This window comes from Calonectris borealis, chromosome 5 (assembly GCF_964195595.1).
Source record: "Calonectris borealis chromosome 5, bCalBor7.hap1.2, whole genome shotgun sequence".
NCBI classification, from domain to species: domain Eukaryota; kingdom Metazoa; phylum Chordata; class Aves; order Procellariiformes; family Procellariidae; genus Calonectris; species Calonectris borealis.
This window is the reverse complement of record NC_134316.1, coordinates 25,262,778-25,281,206: the sequence shown is the minus strand read 5'-3', so window position 1 is coordinate 25,281,206 and position 18,429 is coordinate 25,262,778. Positions and strand designations below refer to the sequence as shown.

At 39.4% G+C, this 18,429-nt stretch overlaps 1 protein-coding gene across 9 annotated transcripts in view; it reads right to left on the bottom strand.

The window, feature by feature from the left end:
* SPTLC2 (serine palmitoyltransferase long chain base subunit 2) overlaps positions 1–18,429 on the bottom strand; it is an 81,345-nt gene that overhangs the window by 52,574 nt on the left and 10,342 nt on the right. For all 9 annotated transcript variants that reach the window (XR_012673849.1, XR_012673850.1, XR_012673851.1 and 6 more), the window contains exons 2-6: positions 15,717–15,911; positions 7,339–7,493; positions 6,166–6,314; positions 5,710–5,834; positions 328–421 (exon numbers count right to left, since the gene is read on the bottom strand). Coding sequence is in view for 4 of the 9 variants with exons in the window: in XM_075151421.1 (XP_075007522.1) it covers positions 328–421; positions 5,710–5,834; positions 6,166–6,314; positions 7,339–7,493; positions 15,717–15,911 (718 nt within the window). In the remaining 5 variants the exon portion in view is untranslated. The remainder of the gene's footprint in view (positions 1–327; positions 422–5,709; positions 5,835–6,165; positions 6,315–7,338; positions 7,494–15,716; positions 15,912–18,429) is intronic.

Here is an 18,429-nt window from a genome sequence, read left to right as displayed (position 1 = left end):
CATGCTGAGCTATCCAAGTAACAAGAAGCTATGTTAAAACACCAGTGTCCCTAGACTTGCCAAAGGGCAGCATGTTCCTCTTCATACGCAGAAGATGTAAGCCAGAACAGCTTCAGAATAAAAATGTTATTAGTTGAGACTGAACATATCAAAAAATATCCAATTCAGGATGATTAAATTCTCAGTAGCAGCAGTCTTCTGACCTTTCAGGCAACCAGCAATTGATTTCCTTGCATGAAATTGGATTTCCAACTATTAGAAGATAGAAGAGATTGTATCTGATCTATAGCATCTGCAGAAAGGCAGAGCCCACCATCTGATACTTACTGTTGTGCTTAAAGATTCGAATAGTTGCTCCTGACAGTCTTGCTCCGAGCACTAGTGATGCATGATTCAGTTCATCACTCAAAATCAGACAGCCCTGAATTAGAAGGGGAAAGAGGAAGATATTGAAAAGGTTATGTTTCACAGCCAAGCATATAACACCTTTCAGCTCTGAACTGCTTAGAGATCATTTAAGAGGAAAAAAAAATTTCCAACATAAATGCAGCTCGTCCAGGCAAGACTTGCTAAGAAACAATTTGCGGCCTTAGTATGGCAAATAAAAATACACAACTGCTGAAAGAACCACTTAAGTTTCACTTTTCCCAGAAGTCCTGCAGCTGAATCTGCCTGAATATCTCATGTTGATGACTAGTACTCATCCTCCTATGCAGCCAGGTAAAACAGAAAGCAGAGCAGCTTGCCGCAGTTCACTCAGCAAGTCTATAGTGGTGCTACGAAACAGGCCACCAAAGTCCTAGATTAAAGACCTTATCAAAATTGCACTATTTCTTACATTAGGAAGTAACCACTGACTAAACCCATGTGTGCTGAGTGGTACCAAAGGAACTAATTTTCTTTAATGAACAGAACTATCAAGTACTTTGTAGATGGAGGTAACATACAAGAGACAGGAAGTGGAAAACAAAATTGCAGAGTGAAATTGAGAAGTTTTCTGAAGCCATTAAACATTACACTGAATTTGTTTGCTTTTTCAAAAAAAGAGAAGATATATCCTTGGACAAATATCAAAACAGGATACGTCTGTTTTGAGAGCAGCAATGATTACAGGTCAATAGCTGATATGCTGAACACTCAGTCACAGTGTTATCGCTGCGGACAAGAATGCATACCGGGGGATTAGTTTGTGAGAGAGCAATAATATTTCTAAATAACCTCGGCCCACTCCAATTATGCAAATCTGGTGCAACTCTAGAAGTGACTTTGTTAAGTTAAAATTCCAGAAAGCGTGTCAAGATGCTGAAGATTCGACACTAAATGCACGCTCATTCTGTGTTTGTCTATTAACAATTGGTAGAGGGAAGAGTCAAGAACCTTTCTTCTCTGCAATGAGAGTTACTAGAAGGGACTGTGAAAAGCATTGCCTACAGTTACAGAAGGAGGTGCCACAAACAATAGGAGTATTTTTTCCACAGTAAGGGAAATTTTGCACTAGAATTGCAATGTACCTAGAAATATTCTACATCCTGGGAAATCTTGAGACTGATTTTCCCCAGAAACTGCACTACATCTCAAGTGTTCAAACTGCTGTTACAAGGATTCACACTGCATATTTCAGAGACTTTGGCGTAAGAAGCATGGAAATCTCCAACGAGCATTTACTCTTTGGAACTACTATATCAGACAAGGAGTATGTATACTACATCAGAGGGCATTGCTGTTAAACACTCCTGTATCAAAACATGAATATAATAATCCAGTACTAGTATCCTTCCTAAATGGTAGGAAGTAGGAAAAGTGATAGATTAAAAAAAGAGGAAGAAGAGATTAATAGTCTAGAAGGAGCTTCTCCATAAAAACAAGTATGAGCTTTTGGTAGAAAAACAATATTTAGCAAATCGATGAGCAGCCTCTTTTCACCCCCCTGTAACAGAAAAGGACATTCAATTAGATAAAATAAATTAATTTTAAAACTGAAGAGGAAGTAAAGGGTCTGCCACTAGAGAGAGGGCAAAGGATCAAAGAAGCCACTGGTACAGTTCAGCAATCACTGATGATCATATGTAAAACTGAGTGCTGCTACCACAATAAGACTTCAGTTGCATTTATCAGCAAACTTACATTTGAAAGAGTATCCAAAAGACTAACACTAATTAGAGATCACACTACTGGTATCAAGAAAAACACATGCCAGTGAAGATCAGACTTACCAATGCATCCTACAAGGCAGACACAGAAACTGAAGTGAATGCCACGTTTTACCACAAAGCACTTGTCATGGTTTAACCCCAGCCGGCAACTAAGCTCCACACAGCTGCTCGCTCACTCCCCTCCAATGGGACGGGGGAGAGAATCAGAAGAGTAAAAGTGAGAAAACTCGTGCGTTGTGATAAAGACAATTTAATAGGTAAAGCAAAAGCCGTGCACGCAAGCAAAGCAAAACAAAGAATTTATTCCCTGCTTCCCATCGGCAGGCAGGTGTTCAGCCATCTCCAGGAAAGCAGGGCTCCATCACACGTAACGGTTACTTGGGAAGACAAAACGCCATCACTCCGAACGTCCCCCTCTTTGCTGCTTCTTCCCCCAGCTTTATACACTGAGCATGACGTCATATGGCGTGGAATATCCCTTTGGTCAGTTGGGGTCAGCTGTCCCCTCCCAACTTCTTGTGCACCCCCAGCCTGCTCGCTGGTGGGGTGGGGTGAGAAGCAGAAAAGGCCTTGGCTCTGTGTAAGCACTGCTCAGCAGTAACAAAAACATCCCTGTGTTATCACCAACATTGTTTTCAGCACAAATCCAAAACATAGCCCCATACTAGCTATTATGAAGAAAATTAACTCTATTCCAGCCAAAACCAGCACAGCGCTGCATACATGAATAGCGTAATTCAGTCCTGAGCACTTAATTTCACAAACTAACTATACATGGAAATTAATTTGCTTTCTTACAATCAAAAAAGATCCTTCAAGCACCGTTGCTCTAACTCCATTATCTAGTCTCTGTCAGTCCAGAGCTATGATGAAAAGCTCTGTGCTAAAAGCAGTACAGAATGCTGTTATTAGCTAGTTACAGTAACTACATTAATGACACTTACTCCAAAACAGGCAAGTTTCAGAGTCTAGCTTAGCCTCAAATGCCTGACAACTTCTGACTATGTAATCCTCAAGTCTCACATTATCTGTGGTCTAGACTCAGCATACTTGGCAGTGACTGTACCAGGCAGCCCACAACTTGGTTGTCAACAGCGGGTCTCTCCTGGGGAAAACTGCCAGGTGCAGAAAGACCTGTTTTTAGTGATGCTTTAACAGTGCTGAAATACAACTTTCAGTGTACACCAACTGTACCTGTTTTCAGCATCTGCTTAGCAGAAGCTGCTGTTAACAAGGCATAGTGAATAAAAATCAACTAGGTAATGCTGATGAAGCTTTTTAATTCCTTTTGCTGACCAACCCTGATCAGAGTATGGGGTAGAGTTGGGTCCTAAGATGGTCAAGTCATATTTGTTGCTATTAAAAGAGGATTCAGTAGCAACACAAACCAAGTGATTAAGGATTCCACAGAGCAAAAACAGAATACGTGGTCCAGTATTACATACATGTGAGTAACTTTATTGCAGTTTGTGTTTTAAGCTAATTAAGTTGCAATATAGGTGCCCAGATATGATGTAAATAATGATTAGCTTCAAATCATATCAGTGACTGTCAAAGAAACTCCTTCTGGCCAAATGCAAATGCCATTACTGATTATACTTGCCAAACCTCCAAAATTAACGTTCCAAGCAACTTTGCACCTGAAAAGGTACATAGGACATGCAGAGAGAGACAAACAGTAGGGAAAAAAAAAAAAGAGCCCAAGAATTTAATCAAGCATAGGAGACTCTGGGCTTTACTGAGGACTATATCAAAGCATTGCCGAACAGGCTGTGCACACACAGCCAGTTGTGTACTGGGTGGTGCCAGAATTCAGGATTTATGCGAGTCCTTATTTGCAGACAGTGAAGAAATCAGAAGTGCAGTGAGAAGCAACTTCAGGCAGCCAAAAAAAGCATGTAGTGAATGTTCTGAACTGTGAAATGGTTCATTTGACAAGAACTCTTTTCTTCAGAAGAGAGCATTTTCTGTTTGGAGTATTCATTTGAGTATAAGGGCACTTCTAGTGTTATGAGGCAGAAGCTTCTTACTACTTTATTTAAAGTGCACAAAAACTAAGTATGCTCATTACTAAAATAACACAGTACAGACTGCTGTATCCATTTATGAAATGAGTTGGTTTAGTAAATGTGCAAGTTATGTGCATGAAAACAGGTATGTTACATGCCTTGGAATTTACTGTTCAGATTCTCTCAATGGTTGTAAAAACTGTTAAAGTTCAAATGTGAAAACTAAGGAGCTGAGTAAGGTGTCTCAAGGTTATTCTCATGAGGTATTAAAGACATACAGTGGGATCCACATACACAGAAAAAAAGATTGAGTAACTTTGCAGTAATGGGCAATTTGTACTGACAACAGACAGAAGTCTGCTTAAATGTATCTGACCATGTGTGTTCTGAATCCAAAAGGTCTCACAGAATTCATGAATCATTTTTCCGTTGAAGAGAAAATTGGGGAGATAGGGGAAGACAAAAAGCAGAGAAATGCAAGTAAAATGCAAGTAAAAGATGTGTCAGGAGTAACATATGTTGTTCAAAATCACAGCAATGCAGAGGTATTTGACTCCAGAAAGACTTCATTTGAAGCCCTGAATTTCTCTCTGGCATCGGACTGAAAGACGTCTTTCATTATGGAAAGCATCTGATATTTAAACACTACAGCTAGTCAAGAAGAGATTCACCAGGAGGAAAAGTTGCTGGGAAGAACAGGGCAGCAATTTTATAATCTGTAGATACCACAAGTGGAAGAACTTACAAAGTGATCTCAGCAAGTGGAAAAATAAATAAATGGAATAAAGGGAAAATAATTCACTACACAGGGACAAAGAATTCCAAAAGGCTAGTAGTATTAGGCTAACAGTAAATCATTTTCAAAAAGAGGAAACAATTCCACTACTTGCACTATTTTACTCTAAGTAGGAGCTAAGAGAACATATATTTTGCATCAAAAGATGCAAACAAAGAGCTCTCTTCCATTTAATTTTCCAATAACTAAAAAAATCATAGTTTGAGATGCAGGACACTCAGGCTGCATTGTGTACTGTTTTATGGGGCACACAGTAGACATCATCAGTCTTTACATTTGACCTTGTTTCTCGCAAATCGCTTATCTACTAGGATTTTGCTCCTTCAAAGGAAGGATTTTTCAGCTGTCACTCAAAAATAATAAATTCTCTATTTATTACGAATATGCAATTCAGCTTATCTGTGTGTCTCACTGCCACAGTCACTTCTTAGTGTCTCAAGAGCATCAGAACAGTTTCAGCCAATCAGCCTGTTAATCAGCCACCATTTCATACACTAACAAGTAGCCTGAGGAAGCAAGCCTTAACATGCTAGGCTCTCTCCCAGAAAGAGGGCAAGATCTGGACTGCTACTGGTCCCACGGATGCTGTTTCCCAAAAAGATTTTTGCAAATGTTAGAGACGCATACTGTGACCTATAGTTTCCATAGAGAATATCTGCAGGGGTTGCCACTGAAGAAAAACAAAACCAAACATGTAGCTTTTAGAAAACCCAACCAGCAGAATCTTTGTTAGATGAGCTTTAAGCCATACCTTGCCAACCAAAGCAGGAATGTTCATAGAGTTGGTTGCAAACCCCATTCCATATGCCATTGCAGATTCCACACCTAGGAACCTGGCAACTAGCTTTTCCAGCTCCTCATGTTTGTCCAAGTTTCCTGCACATAAAATAAACGAGAAATTCAGAGTGAGAAGAAGCTTTCAGTATTGCTATATTCTACGAGAAGAACTTCCACTAACCAGGCTGCTCTTTATTTAAAGGCCCATAAGGGAACACTGAAAAAAAAATAGGTGAAAACGTAAGTGAGCCAACTGCTATGCCATGTAAACTAAACCCAGCAAGTCAATTTGTCTTCACTAAAGTAAACGCTTCTTTATTGATTAGTCTAAAGTTCAAAAGCTGGAACAAGTAATGTTTCAAAGACCTGCGATCAAATTACAGACTTTGAAACAGATGTTCAGGGAACATCCTATCTTGCTGCAACTTACCCATCTCCTGCCTAGTGCTGCACACCCCAGCTCCATAATGGGACAGAACTTTAGCTGCTGCTTTTTGGCAAGTCCCAGCCTTCTGTGCAAATCCGAGGTAGTTGTAGGAACCCATATTAATAATGTCCTTTATCACTCTTCCCGTGTACCTGCGTTTTAAAAACACCACAAGTTAGGACACCCACAGTTAAAAAAAATTAACTACAGCAGAAGGTTCTTACTTCAGTTTCCTAGAATATACACTGAAATGTTAAAAAAATCAATAGAACCAACCACTAAATTATTTCAGTACTGCCCCTCATCATCAAACTGAAATAATCAGTGAAAAAGATGCTTTCCCCATCTTACAGTCTCAAACTAGTTCCTGGAAGAGTTTACATTAAAAGGTGAATTTGCTATCATATCTAAAATTGCTTGAGGCTTCTCAAACCGTTTGTTGTTTCTCTGACATGTCCACGCTCCATCCCAGAAACATACAACTTTCTTTTCAATTACAAATTAAAATCTCTAGATCAATTAACTTGGCAGCCCCTCAAGCAGGATATCCTCTAACCACAGAAAGGAAACACATCTGGCACCGCTGTGCTAACAGTACGTGACAAGGAGATTAAGGAAGAAGTTTAGCGGAAAAAAAGTTCTAATTATTTTGCCCTTGAAAGCCAAGGAGAGACATGACTAGTTTCACCAAGTACTGTGCTGCAAACCTCTTCACATCAAACTTGTGATATGTCGTTTCCAATTTGTGAAAATCGTTGTCCTTGCATTTCTGATTTTGTTTCTACAGATTACTTCAGTTCTGACTCAAAACAATCATGTTAAATTCAGTTTCAGGCAGCAACATTTACTTCAAGCGTCAGGACTGCTTCTAAATCAACACAAAGTCACAACTATCTACTCTAGGTTCTGGTCATCACACACAAAAGTATAAATTTTATTATAGGTGTATGCCCATGAAATCTTTACACAGTCAGGACTTCGTAAGTAGCCCAAAGATTATACACAAATAATCACCTTGGTGGCCAGATGTGTTTCAAAAGAGCAAAATTCATCGATTCAAGCCGCTGGAAAGCTCAAAACAAACACGGTTCACAATCCTCACAATCTGCAACTTGCTCTTATAGACTCTCTACTTAAAGATAATTGTTGGAAGCCTTTTTTTCAATTTTGACTCACGTGAATGTCCAGTTATAGTCATGGGAAACTCTCTCCATCATGTCCACCTTGGCCCCTGGCACACTGCAGATTGGACGGTTCCAGCTGTCCCGAATGCGCATGTAGAGGTTTCTGTTGTAGAAATTTTCAAAGTCCTGGTACAATGGAACAAAGTCCTGAAACACATCAAAAGCACTCAAAGTAAAAGGAAAATATATATTCCTAGCAAACTAGGAATAAGAGGAATAAGTTGTTTCTGTCATTCGGGTGTAATCAATAAATGAAAAAAATCAAGAAAACTCAAGAAAAAGTTAGAGAGGTCTTCACCACAAGCCCTGAAACGAATTCCACCCAAAGTGTGGAATTTCCACCTGGAAATCCATGCCAGTGCAAAATTATTTGAAGGTGAGACAGCAGCAAAACTGAAGAGATTCATCTGCTAGCGCAAAATCCATCTGCTAGATGTGATTTCCAAACTTCTTCAACCTGCAAATCTATCACGCCCCCAAGATTTCTTCAACAGTAGGTGCTTATTTATATATAACTTAAGTAGCTCGTAGAATCTAAAAGGCATCAACCACAACTAGAAAAAACAATCATGGCATTAGGTCATGCTTCAAGTTAGAAAGCCTCAGAGACTTCTAATGTATAGGAGAGGGTGTGCTGAAAGCAACACAGAAACTGAATTGGGAGCTCCTAATGACACAATGAGGTCTTGTTCTCTGAACTCAAATGGAACTTGAAACACCTTGGCTCTCTTTCCAGCTCTTGCTGGGTAGTTGAGGAGAGCATCTCTTGAAACACACAATAACCCCCTTTGTGAAATGCATGGGCATATAATCTTTGCAAGAGATTTGTATTCAACCTTCAGAGTTAAGCAGAACAAGGGAACATGCAATTGTTTTTTGGCACCAAACAGCATGCATTGCTCTACTGAATACACAAAGAATTTGAAAACTGAGGTACTCTGCTGTATTTTATTCTGTACATAAGAAATGCATTTAATATAGCAGCACTAGCATTATTATAAAGGTTACCATTAGAACGTTCCACAGTTTTTTGTTCTGAATCCAAGCTAGTAAGTTACATTATGGCACCTCTCTTCTGCACAGCTTATGGGCACTTAAGTCCCACAGGATTTCTTTGCATGAGCATTTCCTGAATTCTAGCTTCCCTTCCAACGTTTTTCAGGAAAAGTAAATGACTGTCTTGAATGGATAACACACAAGAATGTCAAACTAACTGTGACAACAGGGACATCTGAGCACTCAAGAACATTTTTTTCTGGCCTACTTAAAATGCTCCAAAGCCATGAGATTTGCTTATTACTATTCAATTAAAAGGAAGTTTGACATTCAGTAGTTCTAAGAATGCATAATTTGCTACTGTTGGGGAAAAAAAGAAGCCTTTTTAATAATCTACAAAAGGAAAAAGTAAAATTTATGACAAAGGTAAGAGCCAGCATAGCATGTCTTCCTGTTTTTCACAAGAGAAATACAAACATGGTGAGGGGCATTTTATTTTTGGTGACAGGATAAGCAAGACAGAATATCTGTCTGACCAAACATTATGGTGCCTGATATTTGTACCACTGAAGCAAAACTGGGAGCATTTATGCCAGCTTTTTAATAGCAACTCAAACAAACGGGCACTGAGAAGCTTTTATTTACAATGCTTGACTGCAGGAAGAGTACTTTTTCTCTACCTTCCCATTTTAATGATTTAACAACTTTGTCCTTTCAGTTTGGAGTAAAGGAACCATATAGGTCCACCCCTTTGCATCCTCCTACCAGCAGCTGCACAGGAAAGGCAGAGCCCAAAAGTGGCAACTTCTAAGCAGATATAGTTGCATCTAAGCCCCCTTCTGATTTGCCTGTGCATAATGACATGCCAAAAAGGCACAAAGATATTAATTTTCAACATTTCAACTATGGAAAAACAAATCAAATTTAGCCAGTGATTACTCCTCCAGGGAATCATAAGTATGTCCTTTCTCAGCAAAGACTGACAGCGGGAACAAGATTTCTATGAGCTAATATGCACAGAAGGGCAATTATTTCTTCCATGTTCCTCTACTTAAATATAGTTTTGCATTATTTCGCATGTACCAGGTCTTCTCTGAAGGCTCTTTATCAAGAGAGGTTAACAAAGGTAGTAGGTCAGCTAATAAAAAGCTGTAACCCCCTAGAAAATCATTAGTTTCCTGAAGTAGCGACATAGCTTTGTCCTTCCTCAACTTCAGTGTCTCAGGTTGTTCCAGGCAGAAAGTGGGTTTCAAGGCTGAATCACTAACAAACTGGTCACTTTTACAATAGAGAAAAACATCTTGGTATTGACAAAGGCATTTGAGAACTTCCTTCATATATGAAAAGTTACATAGCTATTGTACCCTATTACAAAGTGGCATGAGAGTACTTGTAACAACATACTAAGAAGATCCCGATTCATGACACAAAATCGAAATAATTATCTATAAGTCTCTGAAACCTTCTGCTACATCATTTGTACAGGGGTGGGGGAAGCGAGAAGATCAAAAAGAAACTCTGGCACATTAGAAGATCAATACTTGAGGGACTTGTACTTGTTACGTCTAATTATAATCTACTGAGATCCTTTAAAGCATTTTCAATTCCTCTTAACCATCTTTGCATGAGAATTCAGCTTTGCAGTAGTTTTTCAAGCACACTAACTATGTGACCCAGGAAACAATTGAGATTTTAGCCAAGGTTCTTGGCTAGGAGCAGAGGCTGGAAATGAGTCATTATACCAACTCAAGCAGGTATGCCTGGACTGATACAGTCCAATCTCACCTCAGACTGATCAGATAGAGCATGTTTTATTTTGAAACCCAAGCTGACAAAGCAGGAAGAGTAACAAGCTCAACTGGTGAGATAAAGACAATCACCCACAACAGGTTGACACCACCAAGATATATAACACAAGTACGATCTTACAAGCCAACAGTATAACTAAGTTTAAAGTGATTTAACTGTGAAGTTGAGAAGTTCCCTGAACCTAATGGATTATGATAAGGAAAAAAGGTGTCTTAAAAGTCAACAAGAATTCAAGGAATAAATTATGGGTAAGGGAATTAAGGTCTAATACGGGACACTAGCCTTAGTTTTTGGGGATACCAAGCTGTAAGATTACAGCAAAGGGCTCTAAGTGAGGCATCAGCTTAATGCCAGCTCCTTTGTTGTCTATTCCACCCTCCCACAATAAACCACTCTCAGCTAGCTCCTACGAGAAAGTTCCTTGGAATAGGACAGGCAGGAAGTGTTATTTTGGCATAAATCAAAACCGGACTGTCTATTTCCTCAGTAATCCTAACCCCACCAAGAGGTTCTCATGACCCATGCATATGAGAACACAAAAAAGAGAAATGGTAGGGATTTTTATAAACTGGTTATTTATAAAATGGTAATGCCTTTATAAACTGGTACTGACTTTTGGAGTTTGAGAGCCCTCTTTTGGAGCTGGCATACAGGACCAAATGGTTTGCCTGGTTGGTTTGGGGTTTGTTTTTTTTGTTTGTTCTCCCCACCCCAATCTTTCTACAGTGTGGCATTTCAGATGGAGAGTAGAGTGGACAGTACACCAAAAAGACCACTTGAATTCCTCATGGAAATTAAACGTTTTCAAACTCTGAACCAAGAAAAAACATTTGGAGGGGGGATGGGACGACGACACGAAATCTGTCAATCCATACTATTTCAAATTTTTGGCACATGCAGCCACAGTGCTGTGCTGCAACAGTCTCTTACTGCTGGAAGCAATCACTGTCACCTTTAGATGGCTTTCAGAGCTTATTGTTCTTTTTCCATCAAGTTCTCATCCTATTTCAGATTTAACACTCCTTCTAGCCCTAACAGACCCTTAGAATATCAGCCTGAGATGGAACAGCTTCATTTGGAGGAAAAATTTTCTAGGAGTGAGTTGATTCTTTGCGCAATCTTCAGAGTAAGCACAAACAACTGCAAAGGTTATACTGTTTCCAAAGGAAGGAGCAAAAGCAGCATGTTCTTTCATTTGAATTCATATGAACATGGAGCTAAGAAATCCTAAACAGCTCTTTTCCTGTCGATTTGAGCCTAGAACATATCCCCTATTAGTAAGATGATGCCTGATGAAGAAACCTAAGTACTAGTGGTCTCCCAGAAGCCTGAAAGGCACAGCAATTTCAAAAAAGAGTGAAACAAGGGAAGAATAAAATTCTCCCTTCGGGTGCAGCACCTTAGCATAAGTGATTTGGGAATCCAAGATTTCATCATACTGTAAATTAATACTACAACAAGTGAAGGTCATAATGAGAGCTTTGTAACCATTAGCTTGGGGCACAGTGACATGCAAGCGCAGTGATTATGCTGCTTTTAGAGCCAAGTTTTCACAGCGTTGCACCTAAGCTAACAAATGGTGCCATGAGCACCAGCCGGGCTTATCTGCAACTCACATAATGTGTTCCCTGATAATACAAAACTGACTCTGAATGGAAATCAAGTAGACAATTGCAACAAATTTCAGGCTTCTAAAAGGAAGCAGAAAGACTAGTTCCATCTCACTGCTACATGAGTCAAGAAAGAGTGGAGCAATAACTGTGGGTAGCCTTTATACCATCAGGAGGCCTCTGATGAGCTATACAAATGCTAAGACAACATTGAGCAAAAGACTCCATTTACTGCCCCGGAGGTGCTCCTACAGCTGGATTCCTGTGAATAAGTGTTTGAAAACCCCAGATGCTAGAAACATGTTCTAACTGGGCAAGCTACTGAGCATGAAGAGGTATGTTAGAGAGTTACCGGCCCCATTTGCACAGTTGCTTCTGTATACAAAACGTACAAGGTAACCAACAGGCAAATCAGACCAGAAGAAAGGCAAAAGTGATTTTCATCCTGCCTATAAAATCCTACATTTTGCAGATTTAACTACATTGTATGACCAGACATTACATTAAATTCGGTATGCATAAATTGATTCCAGGGTAATTGAGAATTGTTAATCTCGCTGCTTACCCATGACTGAAAACAGACTGATAATGCTTCAGAGAGGATGTGCTACACAACACTGGTTTCCAGGAAAAGCCCAGCTGGATATATTTTAAACAAAGCCAAAACCCATCAGACTATTTCCTGGAAATCAGTACTATGAAAGCTTGTCCCTTTTCACCCTTTTGTGTTCCAACGGTGAGTGAATATTAGGTTTTCCTGGAATCATTAATTTCAATGCAAGGCTCTAATAAATTCCAAGGAATTTACCCACCATCCCAATATAGATGTGTTGGAAAGCCTGCTCTTTAAATTAGTTTGGTCACTTTTGGTTTCTTGTTCTGATGCACAGATTAAGATTACAATGTTAAGTGACAATTTAAGGAAGGATTTCCTCTACTGAAATAAATTGCCCTCCAAAACACACAAAAATTGGCTACTTTTTGTGTTTGTTTTTAATACCAGATTTTGGACTTAAGTTTACATTATACTTTCAGCTGTGATCACCTTCAGAAACACACCACAGAAAATCCACATATTTTAATTTCATGACTTTCAGGACAAGTTCATCCAGCCCTTTATGAAACACTTCCTCGCACTACGTAATTTTGTTTTGCTCACGAAGCAGGTTGTCACACACTGTTCAGCTACACAGCTACTCCCACTACCTTTGCTTTGAGCTTTTCACCTAAGCAATTATAACTATTTCAAAAAGCTAAAGCTAACTCTTTTGCTTGCTTGCTACTTAAGAAAATCATAATCATCTAGTTGGCTCTTTAGAATCTAAATAATAAAAACGTTACTTTTCACATGAGGTCACAAATCTGCCAGAGACTACCCCAGGGTAACCGCAGGGCTCCTTCGATTTGCATGTATTAATAAAAAAAACAAGTGTGTGAGTTTCGAGCCTTTTCTGCACACTAGTATCTGCATTCCGTTACCAGATGATTGGGCTGTCAGCCAGCAGCTTGAGAGATTCAAATATTTGAAAATCCTGAGAAACTGTTTCAAAACAAGTCATTGAGCACCCCCCCAGCACCAAAATAAAACCTGGCTCCCACACTAGACAGGCAGCAACGTGCTCTCATCAATTCATTTGCAGGCAAACAAAGCTTAAAGCAGCAAAGTGTGAGGATAAGTACTGTATGTTCTAGACCTCACATGATCACTTTTCTATTTGTCCGGTATCGGAAACAGCTATTCCAACCTAAGCACTAGAAATATGATTTGGGGAAGTACACTAGGCTGAGATTTCTTCAACACCAAAGCTTTTTTAAACAGGATTTCCTATTTTTCATTCTTACGCAATATTCACTGGCACTTCTTACTAGCTCCATCCACAGACATCCTATGTACCAAACAAAAACAGAATACATGCATCTCTTCCCTGCAAGCTATGACTAACACACAGACTCAAAGGGTTTTAACTCATCTGTCCGGGAGGCAGAGTTGTTAAGCTAATGTCTTTCAGGGTAAGATGGAACGCTAAGTCAATTTATAAAAAATTTCAAGGCTAAATTTCTTTTAGAACTAGGATAATCAGTTACTAACAACCTCTGTGCTTCAACATCCTCTGTGACAATCTTTACCGAGAGCATAATATCAATAACATATTCCCAGATCAGACCTACTGTCCGAGGTCCTCCTTTTGTATGCTCTCATGGAAGTCATGACTGCTCCCCCAGAAAAGCACTACTATAAGCAGCCTTGCACCTTACATACTGGTAACAGAACAAGCGTTTCACAAAAACTGTGCAACAGAAATATAACAACTATAGTATAGAGTAACTGCACCAACACCTCAGTTACCCCTTTATAATCCTCAAGTACCATGAGTACAGACCAATATTTAAACCTTTATTTTCATGTCTTGGTAGACTTCTGCAACTGTTTGAATGTGCTCTTCTGTATCAACTTCTACTTTATACACAGAAAAATACAACGGTGTCATGTTCTCAGGTGACATAAACCAGAGTACCTCAAATGACATTAATGAACACATCAAGTTTCAAGCTGAGATTTAGCCAGCAATCCTCATTCGGATATTGTAACTGTTAAAAGAGATTCAAGATTTTTACTTCCAGATTCCAGAAGTCAGTTTTGGAAATAGTGTAATTTAAACTCCTATACTTTTAACCAATATGAAATACCTATTACTCATTAAACTCCTATGAGAATGTTTCTATTTTGGAATTAAGCGCCTTACTACAAATCAGCTTAATTATACCTCACAATGCTCATACAAAGAAGCTACTGTGAAGTAATTTTAGGCATTGGTTAGTTTACTGCATCTTAGCTAATCTACTGTAAAACGACATGCACTTTACTCCAGTGCTGCCTCCAAAAAAAGCCTCCAAAGAAGCCTTCCTTTTTTTGCTTCCCCCCTCCCACCCTTGATTATTTGTTTGCATTAGTGAGATGTCCTTCCCAACCCCACTATTTTCTGCTAGCCAACTGCTTGTGCAGCTGCACAGGGAACCAGAAACCAGCATCTGGAAAACAAACTCCCTTAACATTTTATAAGCCAGATTGGCTCCCCAAAGCAGTTGAGAAAAACAGAACCCCAATCAGCAAGAGTAAGCCAATTCACTCCACCTTTGGGAGCAAAGCTCACCGGTATTCACATTGTGCTAAGAGGGCTCACACTAAGAGTTAGCAGGAAATAGCTTGTGAACTGTGAGTTTAAATAGTAGCTTTCTTAACAGCAATTAATTCCTGTGGGGAATAAAGGCCTCTCAAAATACTTTACAACTACTCAAAATTAGGATTATCTATTCCAGACTAACTGCTGAAGCAGGCAAGACTTTTCATCACAAGCTTTTGTGAACAGGTCTTATTATGAATTAATTCTTTTTAATTGCTATCAGTGAGTCAGGAGTCAGTACCTCAGATTACTCACCAGCTAACCTGCTAGTGTTCTGAACTCCAGATGAATTTAGTGTCATCCAAGCTTGTGCTTTGGTTCTCACCCACAAACTTTTCTTTGCAACTACTTAGGCTAAAGAGGATTAATAGCATGCTTCCAAATCAAAACACAGCCACCAGAGCAGCATCAGAAAGACTCCCACTGCTGTCAAACTCAAACCAATCCTTTGATAAGCATTTCTTTAGCTGCTGATGCTGGCATATGCAGTCTCTCTCCCCCAAACCCTTGTTTCTGCAGTCTCTCAGCATGTTGATATAACTGTTGATGCAGCTTTGGAGTGAACCAGATGAGGGAATTGCTCTGCCAAAAAATAACCCAACTAAACGAAACATCATTGTTTAACAACACAGCAGTACTAGCATAATATTTGGGGCATTCAGAAGACAAGGAAAACAGCAGAAAACTTTGAACACCACGGCTCCCTAAAGAAATGCTCAAGCTATAGCCTCAGCCACATCATTTCCCACCGACCATTATTTCCCAGTGATTACCTTTTGTTCTTCTCTTTCTGTTGCATTTTGACACTTCTCAATCTTCCACTGCCGCATGAAATCTCGCAGATATCCAAAGAGAGTGAGAACACCATAGCCTACGTAGGTCAGCACAGCAACGAGCATTGGTGTTTCTTCAAATGCTTCATTGAAAGGCCTTTTGTATAATCCTCCATTGTGCACAATATGATTTATCTATAGTAAAAATTTAAAGAGAGGCAGTTGTGAGATATATTCATTCAAGAAGTGACAGATAGGCATTTCAGAGTAGTCCCCGATCAGATATAAGCTCTATATCCCCCCCGCCCAGCTCAAAATACTTCCAGCTAGGTTCAGCCATTACTGACAAATACTGTCTGTCTCCATATACGAGGTTGCTAAGTTGTTGATATAACTACAGTAACAGTTATCAATTTAGTGCAGTTTAATCTAACATCTCATTAAAGTTCTTTAGCTTGCAAAGCTACATAGAGCGCATTGCTTACATCCAGGCCAACCAAAATGAAAAAATTGCCTTCCCCCTTCACCAACAACTAAGTAGGCACAAATAACAGAACAGTGAGGCTTCCCAGGCTCACTACAGGGAAAAACAAAGTAGAAATGAATAGTTTTATTAATCTAAACAATGTATTCTCAGGATTATGAGAACTGAAAAAGTAACTGGAAAATATCAAAATAGCCTCAACTTTGGAAGCCTATATTACTGTAACAAAACAAGTATAATCTATGTGTCTCCATAGCCGCTAGCCTAAAGATGCTGACGTAAACACTATACTCATCCATAAGGTGGAAATGACACCACAGACAAAAAAGTCATTGTATACGCAGTCTCAACATTGCATGTATGTCAGCACACAGAACAAAGCAAGGCTTTCTGCATAAAACCCATGCTAAAAGTCATCTTGCTACTTACATACCATCTCCTGAAGATAAGAGCTTGACTAGTTGTACAATACATGTGCATGTCCCTCTCAAGTATGATTACTGTAATACATATTTGTCACTATTACAGAAAAACTTCACAGCTACAAGGCAAGGGCCTACTCAACATAACACTGGGTGGGTGGGGGAGGGAAACATCATGGTTTTAACTATACTACTTGTTCAAAGAATTAAGATAAAGATCAGATCTCAAAAGTCAATGTATCAAAATATAGAAACCCAGCCATTAGATGCAAATTGCTATCTGTATTCCTAAAAGTTACAGAGTAGCTACCCTATAATAGAATAGCTATGTGTGAAAGAACACTCTCTGAGACGTAAATCCCCTATCTGTAGCATCAAAGGTGACAAGTCTTACTCCTTGCAGAATAGATTTATTTTTGCCAGTACTCCTAGGCTTAGGAAAATTACAATCTATTAAGTAATCTAAACAGATTAAGACTGGCATACAATTCTGTAACACTCTGGTATCCAAATATATTATGAAGGATGTTGCCAGATGTGCACGGGAGCAGCTAGAAGACAAGAAGGAAACCAAGATAATATGTTTCAATAAATGCCTATATTAATAACACCACACTGAAGAGAGGGCTAGGACAAAGATGTTGCTCAAATTTCTGTGGATTGTACTCAGATTGGAGCTTATAGCCAGATATAAGAAGAAATGTATTTTAAAAAATGTTCTAATCAAAGAAACATCAACATCTAGGAAAGAGGTTGATCCTAAATACATCAAAAAAAAGACAACAGCAAATAATCGAGAGGGTGGGGGAGGGGGACAGCAGACATAATAAAACCAGTTATTCACCTATGGCACTCATACTATCATATGGGAAAGGAAGCCAGAGTTGTACTAACCTCTGTAACAGCTAATGAATCAATAAAGGCACACATACTTGCTGGCCTCACCAGACACTGCATTATTTGGAAAATGACACCTGCTCATCTCACATGCTGGAGCAAGTCTGTATTTCAAGCCTGGCGTTGATATCTTGAAAGCAATTTTTCAGAAGCAATTTTCTAATTTAAGCCACCACTGTACGCAGTATGTTTTTAAAACTACTTCAGTATTAAACCTGGCCTCAAAGCGCTGCAAGTTAGTTATCTGCATCTGGGGTAAGTGCTGCTGCTAAAAGAGAAGTTCCTACTGTGTCTTTGCTGTTTTGTTTCTTAGGGTACAACTACACTATAGCTATGCAGTCGCTGAGTATAAACCGCACCAGCACCTTCCTCCTGATACGCATTTCTACCTCTTCCCTTTTGCCAACACAGACATCCAGAACAAAGTTTTAACCAGAGCAAATCCTCGATTTGGTCACCGTAGTTGCAGGGACTTTAGAATTGGTACAAGTGTGGAAACAAAATAGCAAAGACACAGTAGGAACTTCTCTTTTAGCAGCAGCACTTACCCCAGATGCAGATAACTAACTTGCAGCGCTTTGAGGCCAGGTTTAATACTGAAGTAGTTTTAAAAACATACTGCGTACAGTGGTGGCTTAAATTAGAAAATTACCATGCTTTGGAACAGGTGTAGGAACACTTGCTTACCACATTGCAGCTCAGATGATGGCAACTTTAATGCAGGCCATAGATTTATACACTGTTCTCTTCAGGAACAGTGCCAGCCAAAGGAACTGCCCCTGCCCCACTCACTCCCATTTTGAGCCATCTGCACCACCCTCTGGCTTGCACAACTAAGGCTAATCTGATTTTCAGCATAGCGTCCCTCCAACACTGAACTGATCCAGGTTGGAAATATAATGGTTTGCAG